The sequence below is a fragment of the Phaseolus vulgaris genome, chromosome 2 (assembly GCF_051622355.1).
Source record: "Phaseolus vulgaris cultivar YP4 chromosome 2, ASM5162235v1, whole genome shotgun sequence".
Lineage (NCBI taxonomy): Eukaryota > Viridiplantae > Streptophyta > Magnoliopsida > Fabales > Fabaceae > Phaseolus > Phaseolus vulgaris.
This window is the reverse complement of record NC_143499.1, coordinates 16,779,200-16,802,310: the sequence shown is the minus strand read 5'-3', so window position 1 is coordinate 16,802,310 and position 23,111 is coordinate 16,779,200. Positions and strand designations below refer to the sequence as shown.

Genomic DNA, 23,111 nt, shown 5'->3' with positions numbered 1-23,111 from the left:
ATTTAACATATACCTAATATATATGATTTAAATCATCTAAGAAAAAGAATAAACAAATTTTCAAAATATATTCCTACAAATATAGCTTGTAAGTGATATTAGGCATTGTTACATTGAAAATTCTTTCTCTCTCACACTTACTATAATGTCTTGAAAGTGATTCAATTATTGACTCTAAAACCAAGTTTGTACTATAGCAACTGTATAATATTTACTCCACCATCTCTTCTCCGAACTGAGCCCTAATCTAGTGGCTGTGGACCAAATATCTGACAGTAAGTTAGATGCAATAAATCAACTTCACCGGCAATCACATTAAGACCAACCGTATGTCATATCCTCTAAATTTGGGAAGAATGGATAAAGAACACTACCAATTGATTCTCTCCTTTTCCCAAATAGTGCTGCCATTGCTCTCTCTATGTCTGAAGGTGTGTTGCGAATCACGCATGAACCACGCAGTCATGTATGAGCAAAACCACCGGTCCAAGTCAACTGCATACACCTCCTTAATTCCAACCAACCAACCAACTAATAGTATATATTCCCACCTTTCATCTCCTCACCCCTTCCACTCTTCTCCTCTATCTTGCATATGCATATCTCTCTCTCTCTTTTTTCTCTTTCTCTTTATCTTTCTCTGCCTTTGCCTATTATATATCGTTATCCCACCTCGGTTCTTCCGTTTGTAGCTGGGGTTTTCTCTTAGAGGTTAGAAGGAAACCCGAGTAAACGTAGAAACAATGAGGAAGCCTAGTTCTGATATCAAAGACTTGAACAAAGGAGCTTGGTCCAAACAAGAAGACCAGAAACTCATAGATTATATCAACAAACACGGCGAGGTTTGTTGGCGTACACTTCCTCAGGCTGCAGGTATGAAATAAACTAATACATCAAAAGTGTAACAAAATCATAATAAATATAAGAATAGTGTGTATATAATAACATATTTCACCTCATGCACTTTGTTTGATGATGATTAGGTTTACTTCGGTGTGGTAAAAGTTGCAGGCTGAGATGGATAAACTATCTAAGGCCAGACCTTAAAAGAGGCAACTTTGCTGAGGATGAAGAAGATCTCATTATCAAGCTTCATGCGCTACTTGGCAACCGGTGCGAATTTAATTCTCAACATACCATGAACACAACTTTTTTAAATTGTGCTTTTGACCTAAGTATATGTGTTTGTGAGTGTATAGTAATGAAATGTTTTTTTATCATACCGTATATATGTGTTCTGAGCAACATTGTCGTCATTGAATAATATAAATGGAAATTAAAGCCAAGTTTTTCCAACGTATATTTCTAAAAAGGTTTTCTCACATAATTGATCGCTTGCTTGTATAACTTGGACTTATAAAGTAAAAAATAATAATTAATTGGTTAATATTGACTGAAACAGGTGGTCACTTATAGCCGGGAGATTGCCTGGTCGTACAGATAACGAAGTGAAGAACTATTGGAATTCTCATATAAGAAGAAAGCTAATTAGCAAAGGCATTGATCCAAATAATCATCGATTAGACCATAAAGTCCCTTCCCTTCAGAATCCACCCATGTCTGATGATAGTTCAGAACCCTTTGGAACGAAAGACGCTGATAAGAACGAGCCATGTAAATCACATCATCATGTTTACCATTGTGGTGAGGTCTCAGATGATGTAAGTGGCGAGGCTCAGTCATCATATGCCCTTCCGGATTTAAACCTTGATCTCTCGATCTCTATCCCTTCAGAATCACACACTATTTCTGAAAACAACCTAAAACCTTTTCGCCAATCTTATTCGTCCAGGAAACTGCCTTGTGATTCTCCTTCAACGCTTCTTCTGTTTCAATAATAAACATCTTGGCTTGAGTAGGAGCAAATTTACTCGTGGACCACAAGTTGTGATTATATATTGAGATCTTACGAACAGGGAAAATGAGTGAGCTTGTGTTTCTTCAAGGATGACAACACCCTCAACTAGAAAGAATGTTGGTTAATGCTTTATTACAAACTTTCCAATGGCATAAAAGCGGACCAATATTTCTATATCCAAAGACATTAATTGCTGATATACATATATGTATATATATGTATGTATATATATGTATATATATGTATATATATATATATATATATATGTATATCTATCTACTCGATTACTAAAAAACTCTTGTATGAAAATGAAAAGTTTGTATATCTCCAGTGGAAAATCCAATTATTAGTAAATAGATCGAATCCTCTGAAACGTACTAGTAGTAATATTTCCTTTCGTTGGTCCTGAAAAAGTGATGAGCATTTTAATGAATAATTCAAGGCCAGCATTTGGTACGGATTTGGAAGCTCTAGCTTGTGGCGTTATAAACAATGGAAATATTTAATAGGTGTGTAGCTTTCTGACGGAAACCTTCGTTTGGGAATGCACTGAAAATTGTTTATTTGGGAAATGACAATCCGTTTAGGCTACTGAATTTCTGGGATTCAAGTGACAACTATCCAGTTACTGGTAATTATAAGATCAAATAACAATTTAGTTTTTTCTTTATATATATATATATATATATCACGGCTATAAATCATGAAACATTTTCACTAGGCTAGTTTGTCAATTATCTTAATAGATTTGAAAACTTATTATAGTTGGTGGGTTTTGGGTGCGTGGAAGGTGTAATAAGCAAAGATGATTCCAAGGCGTTTATGTGTCTAGGGCGCTGAATTTCAAGTCGATTTTTATTGTTGTTTTGGCTTCCTTTGGAAGGAAGGGTACAACTTTTAAAATGATTTGAGGATGTCTCAAGAATTGTTTTTCGTGAGACAAGTCATCTTTCTTATGCGGCTTAAGCACAAAAAATAACTTTTACACACGGATTGAGCCATGCTTATAATATCCCTTTCAAAGTTGCATTCTCCTTGTATTAAAGAAGGAAATTTGATATTTGTTCACACTACAAAGAAAAAATAGTATTATATATGGATTTTTATCCACGAATCTGAATTTGTAGACAAATTCAGCATTACCTACAAATATTACGTATAGATATTACCTACAAATCTGAATTCGTGGGTAAATTCAGCATTACTTACCAACTATTAACTATGAATCTTATTACCTACTACTTATTACCTATTGATCTCTATTACCTACGAACTATTACCCACGGATCTCTATTATCTACCAACTATTTCACACAAATATCTAATTTAATAATATTAACATAATAATATTTGATAATATTAATATTTAATAACATTAATAAAATTTAATAACATTAATAGTATTACAATATTTGATAATATTAATAATATTTGATAATATTAATAATATTTGATAATATTAATAATATTTGATAATATTAATAATATTTGATAATATTAATAATATTAATATTGTTTAATAATATTATTAATAATAATATTGTTTAATAATATTAATAATAATAATATTGTTTAATAATATTAATAATATTTAGTAATATTACAATATTTAGTAATATTACAATATTTAGTAATATTACAATATTTAGTAATATTACAATATTTAGTAATATTACAATCTTTAGTAATATTACAATATTTAGTAATATTATCATATTTAGTAATATTATAATATTTAATTATATTATAATAATTAATAATATTTGTTATATTAATAATATTTAATGATATTAATAATATTTAATGATATTAATAATATTTAATAATATTAATAATATTTAGTAATATTAATAATATTTAATAAAATTAATAATATTTAATAAAATTAATAATATTTAATAATATTAATAATATTTAATAAAATTAATAATATTTAATAATATTAATAATATTTAATAAATTTAATAATATTAATAATATTCAATAAAATTAATAATATTTAATAATAGTAATAATATTAAAAATATTTAATAATATTAGTAATATTTAATAATATTAACAATATTTAATAATATTAATAATATTTAATAATATTAATAATATTAATAATATTAATCATATTTAATCATATTTAATCATATTAATAATATTTATTAATATTTAATAATATTAATAATTTAATAATATTAATAACATTATTATAATGATTAATAATAATATTAATGAAATTAGATATATGAATAGTATTAATACCCACGGGTAGGGAAAACCGTGAAGGGGGCGGCACAGTAAGAGGTCACGGTACGGGCGAGGAGGCCTCGGGCCCCGGTACATCAGAACAGTAATAAATAGAAGAGAAAGGTGGCTTCAAGGCCATAGTCCCAGTACCAGTAGGGGGTAGCCCGACTCGTGAAGTACTCACGCCACCTCCGGAGAACCCCTGGGACAGATACGACCCAGGAGAGGGCCACGCCCAGGGGTGAACCATGTGCATGGTACGAGAGGAAGGCAGATACACTCTCAGGGCGAGTGACTAGAAGTTGGGGCGCATGAGTTGGCACCCAGGTAGTCACCCCTCGCGCTAGATGCACTTCGAGGAAGGAAGACTTACACGCTGGAATCTCCCTAAGTTGGATTACAGCGCTGTAAGGCCTTCCACGTGGAATTGCGGTTACGTCAGAAGGACACGTGGCAGTAAGCACTGAAACCCAAGGTATATAAGCTTTTCTAAAAGCTTAGTAAGGTACATTTTCACAAAGTTTACACACTTTCTGATCATTTGCTCGCTTACTCATTGTATGCACGAGTGGTTGGAGAGAGAGAGAGAGTTAGTTACGATTCAGTTACACACCTTCAGAGCATTCAGTTACGGTGCTCCGAGACGGAGGTGTTTGGTGTTTCTTGCTTGCTGACTTGATCGTCGGAGTACAAACGGCCGCGAGGGCGCCCTTTGCTCACTCCTTTTTAGGTACTCACGGCAGAGTAGGGTGAAGATCTGAGTTGGAGTCGAAGGAGTCCTTGTTCGCGAATCAAAGCTACGCACGAAGATCTTCTCAGTCAACCGACAGGAACAAATTACTTCGCTATTTGTTTCTTAACATTTGACCTTGCAATATTGTTTTGGATCTCTTTCAGGTGATAAACAAGAAGCTCAAGATTCATGTTTGTCCATTCTGACAGGAGATATAGGGGATATAATTGAATCTACCTCAACTAATATTTCTTAGAAAATTTGTTCTCCAATTTATGGGCTAAAAAAGTGGATAAGGAGAAATCATTAAGTGGAGACGATGAACCAGTTCAAACCTCTAAGAGATCGGGACATCCTCCTAAATTTAGAGTGAAAGCCAAAAAGAAAATCTCCAAAACTACACAAAAAGGTCACCATCCCAACAGTGAAAAGAAAAACTACAGAGGACATATTACATAATATTTACAAAAAACCTACACAACTACACTGCATGTGTAGACCAGTTGCATTCCTAACACAAACCAAAGCATGTAACAGTTGGTTCAGCAAAACAGTTGTGCCCTTGAAACATCTAGCGAGATCAATAAAATGTAAAATGTTAACCAGTTTTGATTGTCCTTATGCAAGCCAATGGTAGCTTGTAAAACTTTCACTACAAGAAAATGAAGGATTAACTACGTAAGAGAAGTACGTGAATTGCGTGGACAGACAAAAAAAGAAGGTTGTGTGTGACAATTCGACTCATGGTAGACACTAAGAGAAAGTGAAAGTGAAAAAAAGATGGTGTCAATTGGTCCAACACAAGAAGAAATAAGTTAATTATTCTAGAAAATCTATCGTCGGTTTGACTAATGCATCAGTGTAGGGTTTTTCTAAACTATGCATCGGCTTGGCTGAGGATAAAAAAAAATTATTATATTTTATATGTGTCGGCTGGCTGACGTATAAGTATGACTTGTTTTTAATTTTGTTTTTGTCATATTTATAAATATATTTATTTTTTAATTTATTTTAAAAAAATTTATTTATAATATTTTATTTTATTTTTTTGGAAGATTCCTTCATGACTATATAGCAGCAGCAATAAAAAGTTCTTTAGTGAATTGAAGAGAGAAAATTCAACAGATAAAATCTCCAGAAAATAAATTAGAAGCAAAAACCATCGCATAAAAACTAAGCACTCAAAAGTCTATTCATATCCTAATGATGATTTAAGTAGCAGTAGCTTGTTGGGCGGAAATCTTCTTCCTAGCTTCCTCGATGATGGAAAGCTTGATACCTTTACCCTTGGGAAGAGATACCCTTGTTCCCTTGCCGATGGTAAACACATTGCCCAAACGAGTTGCAAATTCGTGCCCAGTGGCATCTTGAACATGGATAGTCTCAAAACATCCCTTGTTCTTCTCTCTGCTCTTGATCACTCCAACACGCCCTCTATTCCTTACGCCTGTCACCATGACTACATTCCCAACATCAAATTTGATGAACTCAACAATCTTGTTTTCCTCCAAGTTCAACTTAATGGTGTCATTAGCCCTGGTGATAAGGTCTAGGTAGCGGATAGTGCGCCCGACATAGGTGTTTAGGTATGGGATACTGATACGGTTATGAAATGAAGATGAACGAAGAACACAAACATCAAGAAAATAAAGAGCGGGAACAGACGCAACCAAAAATAACCTTTAAGATAAAAGAAAAGGCAAGAGTCAAGATTACACACACAATCCTCTCCTAGTCTCATGAGATATATTATTCTGAAGATTAAAGATAAAGAGGTATTATATCTGTTGTAATATTATTCTGAAGATTAGAGATATCATTGTTATTGTTTAAATCTATTATAATATTATTATGAAAACAATAAATATATGTAAATTTGTTATCATGTTATTCTAAAGATAACATAAATGATTATTATCTTTTAAGTCTGTTGTGATATTAGTCTGAAGATGAAAGATATAATTATTATTGTTTAAATATGTTATCGTATTATTATGAAAATAACAAATATATGTAAATTTGTTATCATGTTATTTTGAAGATGAAGTGAATGATTAATTATCATTTAAATCTGTTGTGATATTGTTATCATCGGCATTATCATGATCTCTCACACGAGAGAAATTATTCATGTTACTGGATATAGAGCAGCGTAGTAGTGTAAGAGTACATGTCTAGGAAAGTTCTGGCGAGGAAAAACTTGGTATTTAAGCACATCCATTAGTGACCCACCTCTATTTCCTAGGAACTTACCTGGTGTACTAGTTCACAGTCTACAATCATTGTTCTAGTAAACATTATTATTCAAGTGTATATTTCAATTTTAACTCTATGGCAAAAGAAAAAAGGAGATGTATGCAACAAGGATCAAACATTTTGACAAATTTTTCATAACTGATTTTTCGAGAATGACAAAGGATTATGTCCTACCATAGCTCGATTGTAAAAGGCATTACAACACCAAACTTTTATACTATACAGGATCATAAAAGTGTTGGGCGACGGAGCTTATCGGCTGGAAATTCAGGACGGCGGAGTCATCCTAGGAACGTGGAAGGTAGCAAGCCTCAATGGTTTTTTAATGAGATCACCAAGTAATAAATTTGTTTCTGGGAAATTTACAGGGGTGAAATAATCCGATAGAGCACATGGTAAGATGACCTAACTCGGAGCAGACATAGTTACCCGAGTGTAGGCGCCTTGTGAGATGAATTGACTTAAAATAGGTTTGGTCAGCCGAACTAGCACATGGTAAGAAGACCTAGGTCGGGGTAGATGTAGCTATCCGAGCAGGCGCCTTGTGAGGGGAGTTAACATAGAATAGATGCAGTGATCACACAGTAGGACAACCCGACTCAGGGGCAAGTGTAGTCAAATCTCATCGTTCGACCAAGTCCGAGCTTAGATTATCCTGATTAAGTTGAAGTGATAGGCTACTTGACCGACTAGAAGTGTGTCGATCATCAAAAGGTTAGCCTATTTGTTAAGAGCCAATTTTATTACTTTACGCGCTTCATTTCATCCAAGTTAGTAAGTTCATATTATGTTAGCCATGCAACGTTCAGGGTAAGGTCGATATAGTTGCCAAAGCATTTATGCATACATTCATACAATACAGGTACGCGAGATGGAACATGGTAAGACGACCTTTTCTCGATAAGATTTTGAGTTCAGGCGCTCTGAAGTTTAATTTGCCATAACTAAGATTGTTTGCTTAAGTCAGGTAAGACGACCTTTTCTTGATAAGATTCTGAGTTTAGGTGCTCTGAAGTTTAATTGGCCATAACTAAGATTGTTTGGCTTAAGTTAGGTAACACGACCTTTTCTCGGTAAGATTATGAGTTCAGGCACTTTGAATTTTAATCCTCCATAACTAAGATTGTTTAGCTTAAGTCAGGTAAAACAACCTTTTCTCAGTAAGATTTTGAGTTTAGGCGCTCTAAGTTTAATCGGCCATAACTAAGATTGTTTGGCTTAAGGCACGGTGAGACGACCTATCTTAGTAAGATGATTTGAATAGGTGCCCTGTGTGAAAATTGGTTATCAGTTGTCAAGTAAGACAACCTTCCTCGGTAAAATGATCCGAGTAGGCGCCCTGCGTATAAGTTGATTATCTGTTGTCAGGTAAGATGACCTGTCTCGGTAAGATGATCCAAGTAGGCGCCTGTGTGTAAGTTGACTTTCTATTGTCAGGTAAGACGACCTGTCTCGGTAAGATGATCCGAGTAGGCACCTGATGAGAATCGAAAAGATGTTATCAATAGAAGAAATGGACAAGGGCCAAAGCATTTAAAGTTCTTCTTATTAGTCTTTGCAAAAGATGAGGCCCAAGCCCAAAGCCCAAGCCCAAGAAGGCCAAGCCCAAGAAAGCCCAAGTTCAAAACCATGAGGGGCAAGGCCAAGCATTAAATAAAAGAGCATCATTTGAATTACTTTTGTATAGTTGTAGGAGGTGTGCATATTAAATAAATAGGTGTAAATGTATTAGAGAGAGTCACATTGTCCATGTGACTTAGTGGGAGGGTGTTGGTGTAATATAGGAGGTGCCAAAACTAGAAAGGAAGTCACACCTTCCTCATGCTCTAGTTGGCACCATTTTAGTGTCATTTAGGGGGGAATTTGAATTTGATTAGCTTCTCATTTCAGCACCTCTTAGGCTATAAATAAGGTGCTTGCCTTTGTAAATTCAGAATTGGATAATTGATATAGAGAAACTCTACTCATTTGGAGAGAGATTTGTGTGAGATTTGGATCTCCTTGCTTAGTCTCATCTTGTGAGCTTTTGGAGAGCTTCAAGTGGCGGCTTCCTTCACTCATCTTGGAACTCCATCACCAAATGGCGTGAGCAACTCCAAATTCCATTCCAGCGGTCTTCAATCACTTAAGTTTCATCTTCTTTCATCTCCATTTTCATTTCCAATCGGTAGTTTAGCTTGTTCTTCAATTTCTACCGTTTATTCTTGTTCTAGGTGTTGTTTTAAGTTTCTATTCGGTTTATCTTCTTCCTTTGATGATTTCAATCGGTAGATTCATTTCTTGATTCAATTTTGTCCAGTTTTTCAGTTTACACATTTCAATTGTGCTTCTATTTGTGTTCTTGTTTTGTTCTTGCTTTCCTTTCAATTCCGTCAAGTGTTTGTGAAAAGGATATGGCACTCATTGTTCAATGAGTTTGGCTTCTCTCTTGGATGGCATTATCCTCCATTGAGATGACCTTAAGCCTCCTTAAAGTGTTGTTTCTTGTTAAGTGTCTATCCAACTCATATCAGCACCCCTGTGTGTAAATTGGTTATTTGTTGTTAGGTAAGACGACCTTCCTCGGTAAGATGATCTAAGTAGGCGCCCTACGTGTAAGTTGATTCTCTTTTTCCAGGTAAGACGACTTATCTCGGTAAGATGATCCGAGTAGGCGCCCTGCGTGTAAATTCAACATTTTAGTTGGACAATTGGCAGTAATGTGCCCAAAACCTAAACATTTAAAACATTTCATATTGGAGGTTTTGGTTGGTGACTTAGTGGTAGAGGTGAAAATGTGGTCTTTATAAACTTTTTGGTGTGTAGTGATTTCTTTTGAAGAATGGGAAGGAGAAGTTTTTGTACAAGATTTGTAGAAGCCATCACTGTGAGTTTTTTTTTAAAGTTGTTTTCTTCAAAATTTGTGATTCCACCTTGATGGCTAGGTGAACCAACTTGATGTGAATGCAATAACAAGAATACATGATTCTTTGACATTCTTAGGAGCAACTTGAGTTGGTCATGAATTGGCACTTTACTTAGAATTGGATCAATGTTCTAATTCAAGAACTCACCAAGACTTTGCACCGACCAAAGCTCATATGGAAGTCCATATATTGTCAAATGGAATCAAGCAACAAGAATTGAAGAACAACAAATGAAAACCGAACAGAAATTGAAAGGAATAACTACTGTACCGAACAGAATTTGAAAGCTAAGCTAGGAAACACAAATTTAATCGGTGAAAAAGAATGAAGAACACTAAACATTGGAAACTACCGAATGAATTTGCAAGAGATGAAAGAATGAACACTTATGGAGTGAAACTTGTTGGATTTGAGACTTGGAATTTCATTCACGCCACTTGGAGCCTTGTTCCAAGATAAGTGAAAGGTTGCTGCCACTTGAAGCTCACCATTGGCACACAAGATAAGGCAAAGGAAGAAGAAGACAACAAGACTCACAATTTCTCTCTAAACTTGAGTATAGTTTCTCTACTTCTAATTTCCAAATCTGATTTGTACAAGGGCAGCACCTTTATTTATAGCCTATAAGGTGCTGAAATGCTAAGCTAATCAAATGCAAATGTGCCCCTAAATGACACTCAAATTCGGCGCGAACTAGTGCATGAAGGAAGTGTGACTTTCCTTCCTAGTTTGGCACCTCCTAACTCATATCTACACTCCCCCTAGCATCCCTTACTAATTTCACACCTATTTATTACATCCGCACCCCTACTCTATAATAGAAATAAGAAGAGCCATCTTCAGATACTCTTGTCCCAAAGCTCTTGCCATGCTCCTAGTGATTCGTTGGGCTTGAGCCCCTTGTTGGGCTTGGGCTTCATGGGCTTGAGCATCCTCTACTTGGTTTCCATCACAACTTCTTTAAAGAAAAGTACTCATAACTTCTACAACATCTCGAATTTCTTGCCTCAAACCACTCACAAACATAGTTATCTTTGACTCATCACTATTAGGCATATTAATTTTAGTCAAAGTTGTTTCTAAATCCTCAAAATATTCCTTTACCGTCCTAGGTCCTTGATGAAGCCGTTGGAGCTTCAACAAGTGTTCCTTCCTATGAGGAGGAACAAACCACGCGCGCATACATGCTTTCAAATCATTCCAAGAGACCACGATTGGTCTCTTGTTTAGCCTAATGTCCATTACAGTTTGTTCCCACCATTGGTTGGCATAATCTAAAAAAACTAGGGAAGCTAACCTAAGCTTTTGGTCCTCAGTGACCTTATACACATTAAAGAGATGTTCAACTTTAGCTTCACATTCTAAATACAAAGTAGGGTCATTGGACCCACTAAAACTAGGTAACTTTACAAAATCAAAAGAATGTTGTGGTTGGTGGTGGTGTTGATGGTGCCGTTTTGCAAAAGTGTGCACTAGCCCATCATGTTCTTGACTCCCATAGTGCATGGATGGTCTAGGTGCTCTTGGCGGCTCCAATCTCCTTTCTTGAATTTGCCTCGCTTGAGCTTTTTATAGTCTTTGCAATCTTTACACTAGTTGGCTTATTTTCTCGTCTTTGTGGACAAGTCGCTTCTTGACCTCCACAAGTTCTCTCAAAAGGTGGGCTTTGTGATATGATTGCGGTTTTGAAGGTTCACTTAAAGACAAATGACCCATAATTTTTTGCACAAAGGAATATAAACAATTAGTGAAAACAATTTAAACACTCCTCACGTTTTCGTCACTTTTGGTGAAATTCAAGAAGAGAACACTCAAAGCACTTCAAAGAAATTCTTCCACTAACAAAGGTCTTTCTTGAGTTTGAAATACTCTCAAATGAAAAAGGTCAAAGCCTTCAACACTTGATCTTAGAGGAAACCACCACAAAACTTAAGGAAAAGAAATAAAAGACAGACAAGAAAAGCTTAAGCAAGAAAAGCTAAACCAATTTGAAAAAAGAGATTATGACAAAACTTGAAGAAAGACAATCAAGAAAAAAGGCACACAAAAGGACTCAAAGATACTTACTAAACTTTTAACAATGAAACTTTTTCTTTAGAAATTGCTAAAGCAAAAGGATAAAAAATTCCACAATGGTTGAAATCAATTTGCGTTTTCACTTTTTTTTTAATTATGGAAATGAAATGTCCATAGTTTTAATCATGCATAATTTCTAATAACTCCAATTTTCAAAAAAAAATTGGGATTCAATATAATTGAACACTTGAAAATCTTTTGTTTGGAACTTTAAATCTACTTCTACTAAAACAAATTTCTAATTACTTCTCAAACTTTCAAAATTAAAAGCAAAGTAAATAGAATAAAAGTAAGGACTCCTAGAACACTAATGAACATATGAATCAAAGCAAAAGGCAAGAACAAAATAAGACACAAAAAATAACAATCCAAAAGCGAAACAAAGCTATGGAAAATAAAATGGCCGAATGAAAATTGCAAGAAAATAAAGGGCTGAAAATTTAAATTGCAAGAATGTAAAGATAAGAATTTAAAGGTACTTGAATTTAAAGAAAAGAATTAAAGGTACTTGAATTTAAAGACAAGAAATTAAAGGTGCTTGAATGAAAAGAATGTAAAGTGCCAATAAACTCAAAGCAAAATAAACTCAAGAACCTAAGCTCTGATAACCACATGATGTCAGTTGATTTTAGGATTGTTCATTTTATGGTGTGATATTTTACTTAGATTGAGATTTTAAGCAAGAATATGGTGAGAACTCTAAGAAGATCCCCACTGGACACGAACTTAACCAAGTGGTTAAGTAAGTGTGAAGGTTCACTTCACAAGAGCAAAAGGAAAAGACAATTATATGGTGAACATGATGTTAGAAGGTGCGGAATTAAAGAACAAGGACAAGAAACCAAATAGAATTGCCGAATGGAAACAAGGAAAACCAAACAAGAACATGATATAAAGAGTAAAAATGGAATGACAATGGAAGAATAGATGAAGGAAGGAGAAAACTTATGTGATGAATTTGAGAAGTGGAACACGCCACTTGGAGCGTGATTGGCCTCCAAGATAAGTGATGATAGCCGCCACTTGAGAGCTCTCAATACTCACAAGATAAGACCTAAATGCTAAGAGGAATTCAAACCTCACTAACACCTCACACAATTTGTTCAAAGTAACTCTTCTTCTAATAATTTCAACTTGAAAAATACACTAGGTAGTGTTAGAATATATGGCCTTAAACAAAGGGGGGGGGGGGGGTGAATTGTTTATAAAAGATTTTCGCAAACTTTGAAGGTATAATGAAATTCAATGCTGAATTACAGAGAAAGAAATCAATGAAACAAAGAACCAAAATTGTTTTAAGATGATATCAGAAAAACAACCGGTTGTTTCTTCGATTCAATCGGTTGTTTTTATCAGCAGAATTAAAAACAACTTAAAAACAGAAATTAAAGAGTTAAGGGTAAGAGATAAGCACACAAGCGATTTATATTGGTTCACTCTTACACCAAGAGCTACATCCAGTCCCCAGAAACCACTGGGTATTCCACTATGCAATCAAAACCAGATTACAAACACCACACACCAAAGTAGTGACCTTGAACCCCTCAAGAAACACACTACCTTTGGCAAACCACACCAAGAGTGTTGATCTTGAACCCCTCAAGAACACACAACACTCATTGGCACCACAAATACAGAAATACAGTAATCAAGGAAGAAGGGAATAGAATACACCTGGGTATTACAAAGCTTAAAGTTCTGAATTACAACCCAATCCTATTCCACACACTTAAGAATGATCCAAAGCTCTTTCAAATCTTGGAAAAACGGTTTTTGATAAGCTCTTTTTCTTACTCCGAGATTAGGAGCGTAAAACCACCTTTATATAGATCAACCAAGTGGTCAAAAGCATTTAATAAAGGAGCCAAGGTAGTAAGGATCATTTAAAGCATATTAAAACCACTTAACATAATTTTGTTAAGGTTTCTAGAAAAACAATCGATTGTTTTGTCGAAATAATCGGTTGAATTGATTGGACAGCAAAGTCAAGCTTTTCAAAACCTGCTAAGGTAAAACAACCTGTTGTTTCGAAATTTCAACCTATTGAAACTACTAAGTTGTTGAAACTACTAAGGTAAAACAACCTATTGTTTCAAAAAACAACCTGTTGAAATTTCAACAGCATTTTAGAAAACTCATATTTTCAAAAGGTTAAAGATTCAAATGAACTTGGATCATCTTAAGGAGTGAATTAACAAGTTTCAAACAACTAGACAACACACACACACACCTAGCAGCAAGGTCTTCAAGCTTTTCTCTTGGATTTGGAGACATTAAAGCATCTTGTTCAACAGGTAGGTCTCCTATTTATAGGTGAAGAAGCATTGGAGAACAAGCTAAAGGGGTAAGATGGGAAAAAGGAAAAAATGGGGAGCCTTAGGGTTTGACTAAGTCAAACCCGCATCCTCGGCTTGTCCTTCTAGAAACTAGGTCAAAATGTCTTCCAAAAGGGCTAGGAACAAGCTAAAATGCTACCCACACCCCCAATTATGCTAAAGGCACCTTATTCTAGCTTCTCTTTGCTATTTGGACCCCTAAAGTGAGCCCAATTTATTTACAACATATTTGTATCTTATAAGAAGACTAAAAGGAAGAACTTGAGATGCTCTGGTCTTTGTCCATTTCTCCTTCTAGTGAGGTCTTCACTTGAATGTTGAGATGATCTTTCATAGTGTGTGATCCGATCGGTCATCGGTAGTCGATGGCATCAGCATCAGAGAACCACGTGGACCACTCGCAGGGTGACACGTGGACCAGGTGGCAGAGAGGTAGGGGGACGATCGCCAAGAGAGGTGATCGGTGGTCAGTAACCAAGTTACCACCGACAGATCAGGCGGCAGAGAGGTCGGGGGATAGATCACCCAGAATGGTGATCGGTGGTCAGTAGCCAAGTGACCACCAGCAGATCAGTTCCTAGACTCGCGCCTGGAGGCAGAGCGCGATAAGCGAATAAACACTGATCAGTCATCAGGTGTATTGTCATCGGGGTCTCGTGTTACACGCAGTTAAACTGGGACTGAGGCTCCCAGCGAGAGCGTTACGCGTGGACCTCGCATGAACACACCTCAAGGAATCGTGCACGAGAGTGGCCTGAGGGAACTAGTAGGCCAGTCGGTGATTGGTGATTCCCTCAACCCATTACGTGCGTGTCATCCTGAAGGGTAAGTCGCCTACACAGAGAGTAACGTTCGGTGAGTGCGCCTAGACCAGCCACACCCGACGTCCACTCCTAAGAGTGTGCAATTTACCCAGATAAAAGAAGCATCCTAAGTTACTCCGCAAGGGCGTAGCTTAGGCAGACAAAGAGAGGCGCTAGAGCCCTTCCAGTAAGTGACACGTGTGTGGTTAGATGTGAGTTGCAGGCCTCCACGTGTCACCATCTGAGAGGGGTGCGGTCCAGACAAAAGAGCACTCCGTACCGCTAAAGGTACAGACAGGCGCAGCCAAGCGCAGACATGCGCAGACTCTCACGCTCCCCATTGCTGATTCTGAAGGTACGCTTTCTCTGAAAAGCATGACAGGGTTCTGACACATGCCAGAAAAGCATAACAGAATTCTGTTATGCCCAGAAGCAGGGAAAGAGAGATAAAAGGCAGAATCAGAGTGAGAGTGAGAGGGGGGAATAGAAAAAAAAACAGAGTGCAAGTTCTACACACACACATTCTTACTAGTTTCTAGTTTCTGGTGGTTCTGTTGAACTAACTTGATCGTCGGAGTGCAAACGGCCGCTAGAGGCGCCGTCTGTGTATTTTGCAGGTCACATTTTGAAGCCATCAGAGAGAGAGAGTTCAGAAGGTGATTCTTCAGGAGACGCAGTCGCGAAGACAGGGCAGAAAGTGTTACAAAGCGATTCACCCACGTACGTTCAAGTTGCCGGCAGGATCAGTGTGCATCCTTGGTCATCTTCTTGTTGTCTTCGTTTGTATCAGATGGTCATTTGAAACTTTGTTTGGGTATGGACAATATCATAATTAGAACAAAAGGGCAATATTTTGGGACTGCCATATTGGGAGACAATTTGTCAAGGCAATAACCTTAATATTATGCGTATAGAAAAAATGTTTTTGATAATTAATGTGTTCAACACTATAATGGAGGTTAAGGGTAAAACGAAGGATAATAATCAAAAGGCCAGAATGGTCGTTGTTGAACTGTGTGGTCGTGGAGACTTGGAGTTGGTTCAATTACAAAATGGAAACTTAGCAAAGCCAAAGGCCAACTACACACTCTCAAAGAAAGATGCTAAGTCAATTTATAAATGGACCAACGAGTTGAATATGCTAGATGGTTATGTCTCTAACATTGCAAGGTGTACAAACCAAGACAAGGGAAATATGTGTTGAATTAATGGAGGCTAAGTTCAAGAGGGGAGTGTGAATTGAACACTTTTTAGATTTTCACAATAACTAGTTTAAAACAAAACAAATGTAGTTTTAACTAATTGTTTTTCAAAAGCACAAATTAATTTTTTAGAAGTAAATTGATTAAGAAAAATGAATTTGTTTTTATAAAAAAAACAATTGATTTAATTTCTTAACACACACATCTTAGATCACAATTCTGAAAATCAAAATCACAGTTTGAAAAGATTTAAATCTGTATTAAGAAATAAATTTCTGAATTAATTTCAACAGATTATATTTGAAAAAAAAACATATTGTTTAACTGTTAACATAAACATAACAAAATTATTACAAAACTTCAAGAAAAGGAAGAATACAAAGAAATCAATTAATGTTTTAAAGAAACTATTTGATTCAAATTAACTTGTATACATTGTAATGAATATGACTGCATACAAACATAATCAATTCACCATGTACCACACATTATTTCTTAGTATACAACTTTGGTTCATTGTGACAAACAAACAGATCTGCAGAGAATAAAAACAACTTACTTATTTTCAGAAAGAGTCGATTAATCAAACTAGTACAGGAAATTATGCAAAAAAAATTAAAATGCAATGATAAAGAAAGCATACAAGACACCAAGATTTTATATTGGTACACTCATAACATAGCTACATCTAGTCTCACCTCACACCTTGGTGAAATTCACTAGATGAACAAAATTCTTTTACAAAGAATAAAAAAAGTTCTTAAACACTACAAGAACCAAATCACACACTGCAACACCTTGTGATACAACCCAACTCGACAAGCAGATGACCAAGGACACAATAGACACTTCACAACTAGGTCAATCATCTCAGCATACAAGATTGGACCCCACCAGGCATAAAAATAGTCTCAGCAGAAGAAGAACCAAACATGAACTAGAATATCAGTTGTTCTTCCTTCTAGTCTTTTTACAAGACAAGTTAAGTAAATAAATTGGGCTCACTTTGAGCTTCAATTAGAAAAATAAGCTAGAAGAAGGTGTACTTAATAAATTGGGCTTGTGCCAAAGCTCACCTTAACCTAACTTCTAGAAACTCACCCATATCCTCACCTTTGACCTAGATTCTAGAAGATTCCCCCATGTTCTCACATTTGACCTAGTTTTTATGAGTTTATAGTCATTTACACCCCTACCCTTCCTCTTTTCCTCCCCAAGACACTCATATCTATAAATAGAGTGTCTTCTCTCTTGTAAATGACACATTGAATTTTGAAAGTAAAGAAACTTCGCCAGAGTGTTTAGTGAACTGAGTTTTCTACTATCTTTGGGTCTTATCTTAAGTGCACAACACCTCAAGTGGCAGCTCTTCACCACTCATCTTGGAGTCTCCTTCCCCTTTAAGTGGTGTGACCACACTCTCACCATCCATAAGCTTTCTCTTATCTCTTCATCTTTTCTTTTCTTCACCATGCGCCATTTCCCTTCCTTTTCATGATCATGTGTTCTTCTTTTCCCCATTTTGGTTTCTATATTGTTTGTCTTTTCATTTATGCTCTTAAATTTTTTCAGCTCGTCATCATCATGACCTTATATTGTGTTTTTCTCTTTTCCATCGAGAAGTGATCTTTCGCACTTACTTAACCACTTGGTTAAGTTCGTGTTCAGTGGGAATCTTGTTTGGGTTTCTCACCATATTCTGCTTAAAACAAAAAAACTCATAAACAAAGTGGCACCATAAAATGTGCAATCCTAAAATCAACTCACATCACCTAGTCACAGTTGTAATTCCCACCAAGAAACCCTATCTTGGCCCTTACTGTTGAACAATAGCTTTGATGTCTCCAAATCTGTGTGGATTGCTTGAAGGCCTGGTTGCTGCTCGTGTGTGTGGGTTATGGGTAGTTTGAATTTGTAAATCCACTCTTAGTTAGGATCCAAAGTTGGATTAAATCAAATCCTTTTGAAAAATAGTTTTTTACAAAAAAGTGGAAAAACAACCAGTTGTTTTATCGTTTCAATTGGTTATTTTACACTTAGTGTTTTTTAAACAGGTTTTAGCTTAAAATTGGTTGATTTTGCTATCAAACCAATTCAATCAGTTGTTTTGACATTTCAACCGATTGTTTTTTTCTTAAATCCTTAACATAATTTGTTAAGTTTTGTAAATCTGTTTTAATTGATTCAAAACTGATTTGGCTCATTCATTAAATGTTTTTAACTGCCTTTTGGAGTTTAAATAGTTAGTTTTACACTTCTGGTAAAAAGTTATCAGATTAATATCTTTCAAATCAATTTTCTCCAAGATTTACTTCAAGCTTTGGATTGACTTTTCTAAGAGTGGAATAGTTGTTTTGTAACTTTTGAATTCAATCCGTATCAGGTGTGATCAATTATTTCTCTCTCTTGAATACTGTAATTCTGTAAACGTGTTGTGTGCAGATCCAGAGGGTGTTCTGTGATTTGTAGTGTGTGGTTTGCCAAATGAGGTGTATGTTCTTGAAGGGTTCAAGATCACCTCTTTGGTGTGTGGTTTGTAATCAAGGTTGTTGATTGCTTAGTCCTAGTGGTTTCTAGGGACTAGATGTAGCTCTTGGTATAAGAGTGAACCAGTATAAATCTGTTGTGTGATTCTTTCTATCCTTAATCTTATTTAAATATGTTCTGGCTTGTTTTTATTAACTGCTGATAAAAACAACCGGTTGAATCGCATAAACAACTGGTTGAATTTCTGGAAACATAATAAAACATATTTGTTTCTTGGCTAACTTGATTCCTTTCTCTTTAATCCTTATTTGGCTTTCTCTATACCTTCAAAGTTTGCGAAAATCTTTTAGAAACAATTCCCCCCCTCTTGTTTAAGGCCTACAATTCTAACACTTACAAACATATAATTACAAAACAGTGATGAAAGGGAACAAAATCACCTTAATTGTGAACCAAGAAATGAAATAGAATCTCCCAAATAGCAGAACTTTGAAGAATCTTTGACCTCTAGCTATATGATGAAAATCAAGCACAAAAAACTCTCAAAGATCAATCAAATACTCATTCTTCCAAACACAAATCACACTAGAATTCTCACAGATTGTAAAAGTGTATTTTGTGTAAGTTTTGTATGTAACCTTTTGCAAAAAACAAACTCACCCTTTTATAGAAGATAAAACATAAACAGTTTTAAAACCAACAAGGGTACTGTTGGTAAAATTCAACCAGTTAAAATTCAAAACAATATGTTGATTTACTTAAAACCAGTAGTTTGTATTAAAACTATTTTTTCTCAAAAAGAATGTACTAAAACTGAAAACATTTATCATCTTACATATCAAATTATGGTTTTTAGTATATAAAACACATTACAGAAAAATATAAAAACATTTCAGTATTTTCAATCAATTGATTTGAAAGATAACATATTGAAAAACTATAACTTTCCAAAAAACAAAATTAAAACCAGTTGAAAACCTTTATAACCAATTTAAAAACAGTTTAACCACTTGAAAAACCATTTTGTTCTTTGACCCTTCATCATTCCTTAAGGTAAAAGATAAATCAAGACAACCAAAATAAAACCTAAGTTACCTAGACATATAAGACAACAGGTCTTCACTCATGGCTTCAATTATTGCTTCATCAAACATTGTGGTTGGGATCCTTGAGATGTCCAACAATATGCATGACATGAAAAGTCATGACTGTCACGTTTTCATGGAATGTTTACTTCCAATATGTTTTTGGTTATTGCCAAAATTTGTGTGGAGTTCCCTTATTGACTTAAGTCCATTGTTTAAAGACTTATGTTCTAATACATTTAGGATGAATAATCTTGTCAAAATGGAAGAAAACATACCAATCATCCTATGTAAGTTAGAAAGAATATTTTCACCAGCTTTCATTGATTCAATGGAACACCTTGTCATTCATCTTCCTATGAAGGCAATACTTTGTGGTCCTGTTTAGTACGGATGAAGGTATCCCTTTGAAAGTTAAGCATTTTCTTAATTATTTCAATGTTTAATAAGGTGCGCAAAACATAACAATTAATGCTTTGCTTTAGGATGATGGGAGATGCAAAGAGATCAGTGGGTAATTTGGCACAAGTAGAAGGATCAATATATGCATTCTACCTACACTGAGAGATAACACATTTCTGCTCTCATTATTTCAAACATGTCAACTTGTTATCAAACACAAGTTTGAGAAATGATCCTCTAACAGATTCAAATGAGGAAGTCCAATACACATTGTCAGTTTATAATAAATATGGACGCCTAAGTGGTTATAGCAAAGACTATTAGTTGAGTAATGAAGAACGTCATTTTGCCCATGTTCATGTTCTCATCAATTGCAATGAGGTCAAACCATTCCTTGTGTAAGTTTAATTGTACATAGTTTGAATTAAATTATTGTAAGTTGTGTAGTTCGTTAAGTACTTTAATAATTTTTTAAGATTGTTCTTACAAGTTTACTCAATTAATGATGAATACACTTCAACAATCATACATAATGTTCCGTCCGGTTGACCGGGACGTCTTCGTGCGTGGCCTCAACCGTCAGCTAAGGACTCCTTCCCACTGATTGCCTGCGAATTCCTGCAAAAAAGAGGACAAAGAGGCGCCCTAGCGGCCGTTTGCACTCCGACGCTCAAGTCAGCCAGCAAGAAACACCAAAAAACTGTCCACCCACGTATCTGAGCACCGCGTATGGCACTCTGGGGGTGGTAAAAGAAACTGTGTATATGTGTGTGTGCTGTCTCCTTTAGGCAAAAATCTTCTCCGGTCACTTGTACGTAACCTTAAAGCACGGGCAAGCAACCAAAGAGTTTCTCGTCAATTTGCCCAAGGTTCCAACCCTTTTTCCGACATTCCCAGCGCTATTTAAACTGCCCCAGCATTTAAAGCGCCTTAAAGCGCTTTTACACTCAAACGTAACGTACTCATTAAAGCGCTTAATTACGAAACGTAACGCATTTAAGACGTTGAAACGCTTGGGAGCCATAATAGTACCTGAATGCTAAAAAGGGAAACTGTATTGAATATCTTTAATTACCTGGCACCTGACTTGAGGGTGTTTCTATTCCGGCATTGCTGTCATACACGTGGAGGGCCTCACGACGCCTTGACCCCATCTGGGGGCGTTTCTGCCCATCTGGGGACGTTTCTGCGTGTGGGTCCTCCTGCTTGGGAGTGCTACTGTGCTAGGGGTGGCTTTTTGGGTGCCAACTCATGCCCCCAAGTATCTAGCCACTTACTCTGAGAGCGTATCTGCCTTCCTCTCACACCCTGCACCCGGTTATCCTGGGCGTGACCTTCCTCTTGGGTCGTATCTGTCCCGAAGGCGTCTCTGGGGCGGCAGGGGTATTTCGCGAGTCAGGCTGCCCTTTACTGGTACTATCACTATGGCCTTGGAGCCACCTTTTTCTTCTCTTTATCATTTTCCCGAGATATCGGGACCTGAGGCTTTCCCACGACGTCGCTCCCTCCATGGTCTTTCCTACCCATGGGTATCGGGGAACCACACCGTGATTGCCTTGCTTTTACACTGTTTAATCTGGCGACGCCCTCACCTGGGCGACGCCTTCACCTAGGCGACGCCTTCACCTAGGCGACGCCTTTGCCTAGGCGACGCCTCCTCTTGGCGTCTCTACATCTGGGCGACACCTCGAGCTGACTTTGACTTTCCAGTCGTTGACTTTGACCTTGACTTAGTCAACGCCCTGATACGGGACGGTACACAAGCCCCCCAGTCTTAAGCCGAAGACTTGTCTTCAGCGCAAAGACTAAAGCCTTGCCCCCGCCATCCACGTGCCTTCCTGATGACGTGTCATTCTCTGCTGACTTAGCAAATTTTCGAATTACTGACGCGACATTATCTGAACCACAGGGGTATTCTTAATGACCGATTGGACATTCCCTGCAATGGGGATGATTACGCCTTTTGGGCTACCCTTTATCGCACGCCACGTGGCCCATCGCGTGGCCCTCCTTTAGAGACCTTTGCGCTTCCCCTGGGCAATCGACCTTCTGACGCGTGGCCCGATCCTGCGGCCCTTAGTTAGCGCCTCTTGGGTTACGAAATGTAACGTTTAAGTTACCCCAAACCCCGCGCTCACTTTACTGTTACATTCATTCACTCTGCAATTTCGCACTGTTCATCGCCTTCAAAACCCCTTTCTCTGCAATCGCGATTCTCTCCTTCCTGCGCTCTCCTACTGCCTCCAAAGGTATGGTTTTTCCCTCCTTGATGATTCTCTTTACTGTATGAACTGCCTGGGACTGTCCATATTACCGCATTTCTCTGGATGTTGCTTGTATGCTTCGTTATTCCTCTTGTTTCCCTTCGTTCTTTTGCGGGTAGGGCGCTCCTAGGGTTCTTCCATTTTCCCCTTTTCTTCTCTCCAAACCCCTTTTCTCTGAACCCTTTCTTTCTCTTTTGATCTTCAGCATTGGTGTTGATGGCAAAAACCAAGACCACCGCGCCTCCCCCGCTCCCCAAGTCTCATTATAAGGGCGAATATGACTGGGCCCCCGACGAACTTCTGGACGAATGTTCCCTCCTGAACTCCGTTGAGGACGTGGAGGCCCACAGGGGGGACCCTGCCCTCTATAACTTCAATGCTTTCCACAAGAGTCATGACTCCCAAGTCCTGGTAAGCCGAGTGCGACCTGGGATACCCGTTTGCGCGGACTCACTGGATACTGGG

At 36.8% G+C, this 23,111-nt stretch overlaps 1 protein-coding gene and 1 pseudogene across 1 annotated transcript; one reads left to right on the top strand and one right to left on the bottom strand.

Annotated features, from left to right (window-relative positions):
- Positions 1-571: 571 nt before the first annotated feature.
- On the top strand, positions 572-2,173 carry LOC137810808 (myb-related protein 308). The gene is made up of 3 exons (XM_068612260.2): positions 572-873; positions 984-1,113; positions 1,403-2,173. Exons 1-3 carry the CDS (start codon positions 744-746, stop codon positions 1,836-1,838), a joined length of 696 nt encoding a protein of 231 aa, XP_068468361.1. The 5' UTR covers positions 572-743; the 3' UTR covers positions 1,839-2,173.
- A 3,867-nt stretch (positions 2,174-6,040) lies between these two features.
- LOC137809098 (small ribosomal subunit protein eS4z pseudogene) lies at positions 6,041-11,497 on the bottom strand (annotated as a pseudogene).
- Between the last annotated feature and the right edge of the window lie 11,614 nt (positions 11,498-23,111).

What these genes read in the sequence shown, in the direction of transcription:
- LOC137810808 (XM_068612260.2), top strand. Translation starts at nt 744, where the DNA reads ATGAGGAAGCCTAGTTCTGATATCAAAGACTTGAACAAAGGAGCTTGG. An exon ending in TACACTTCCTCAGGCTGCAG is followed by an intron (nt 874 to 983) that starts GTATGAAATAAA and finishes GATGATGATTAG; the next exon opens with GTTTACTTCGGTGTGGTAAA. An exon ending in CATGCGCTACTTGGCAACCG is followed by an intron (nt 1,114 to 1,402) that starts GTGCGAATTTAA and finishes TGACTGAAACAG; the next exon opens with GTGGTCACTTATAGCCGGGA.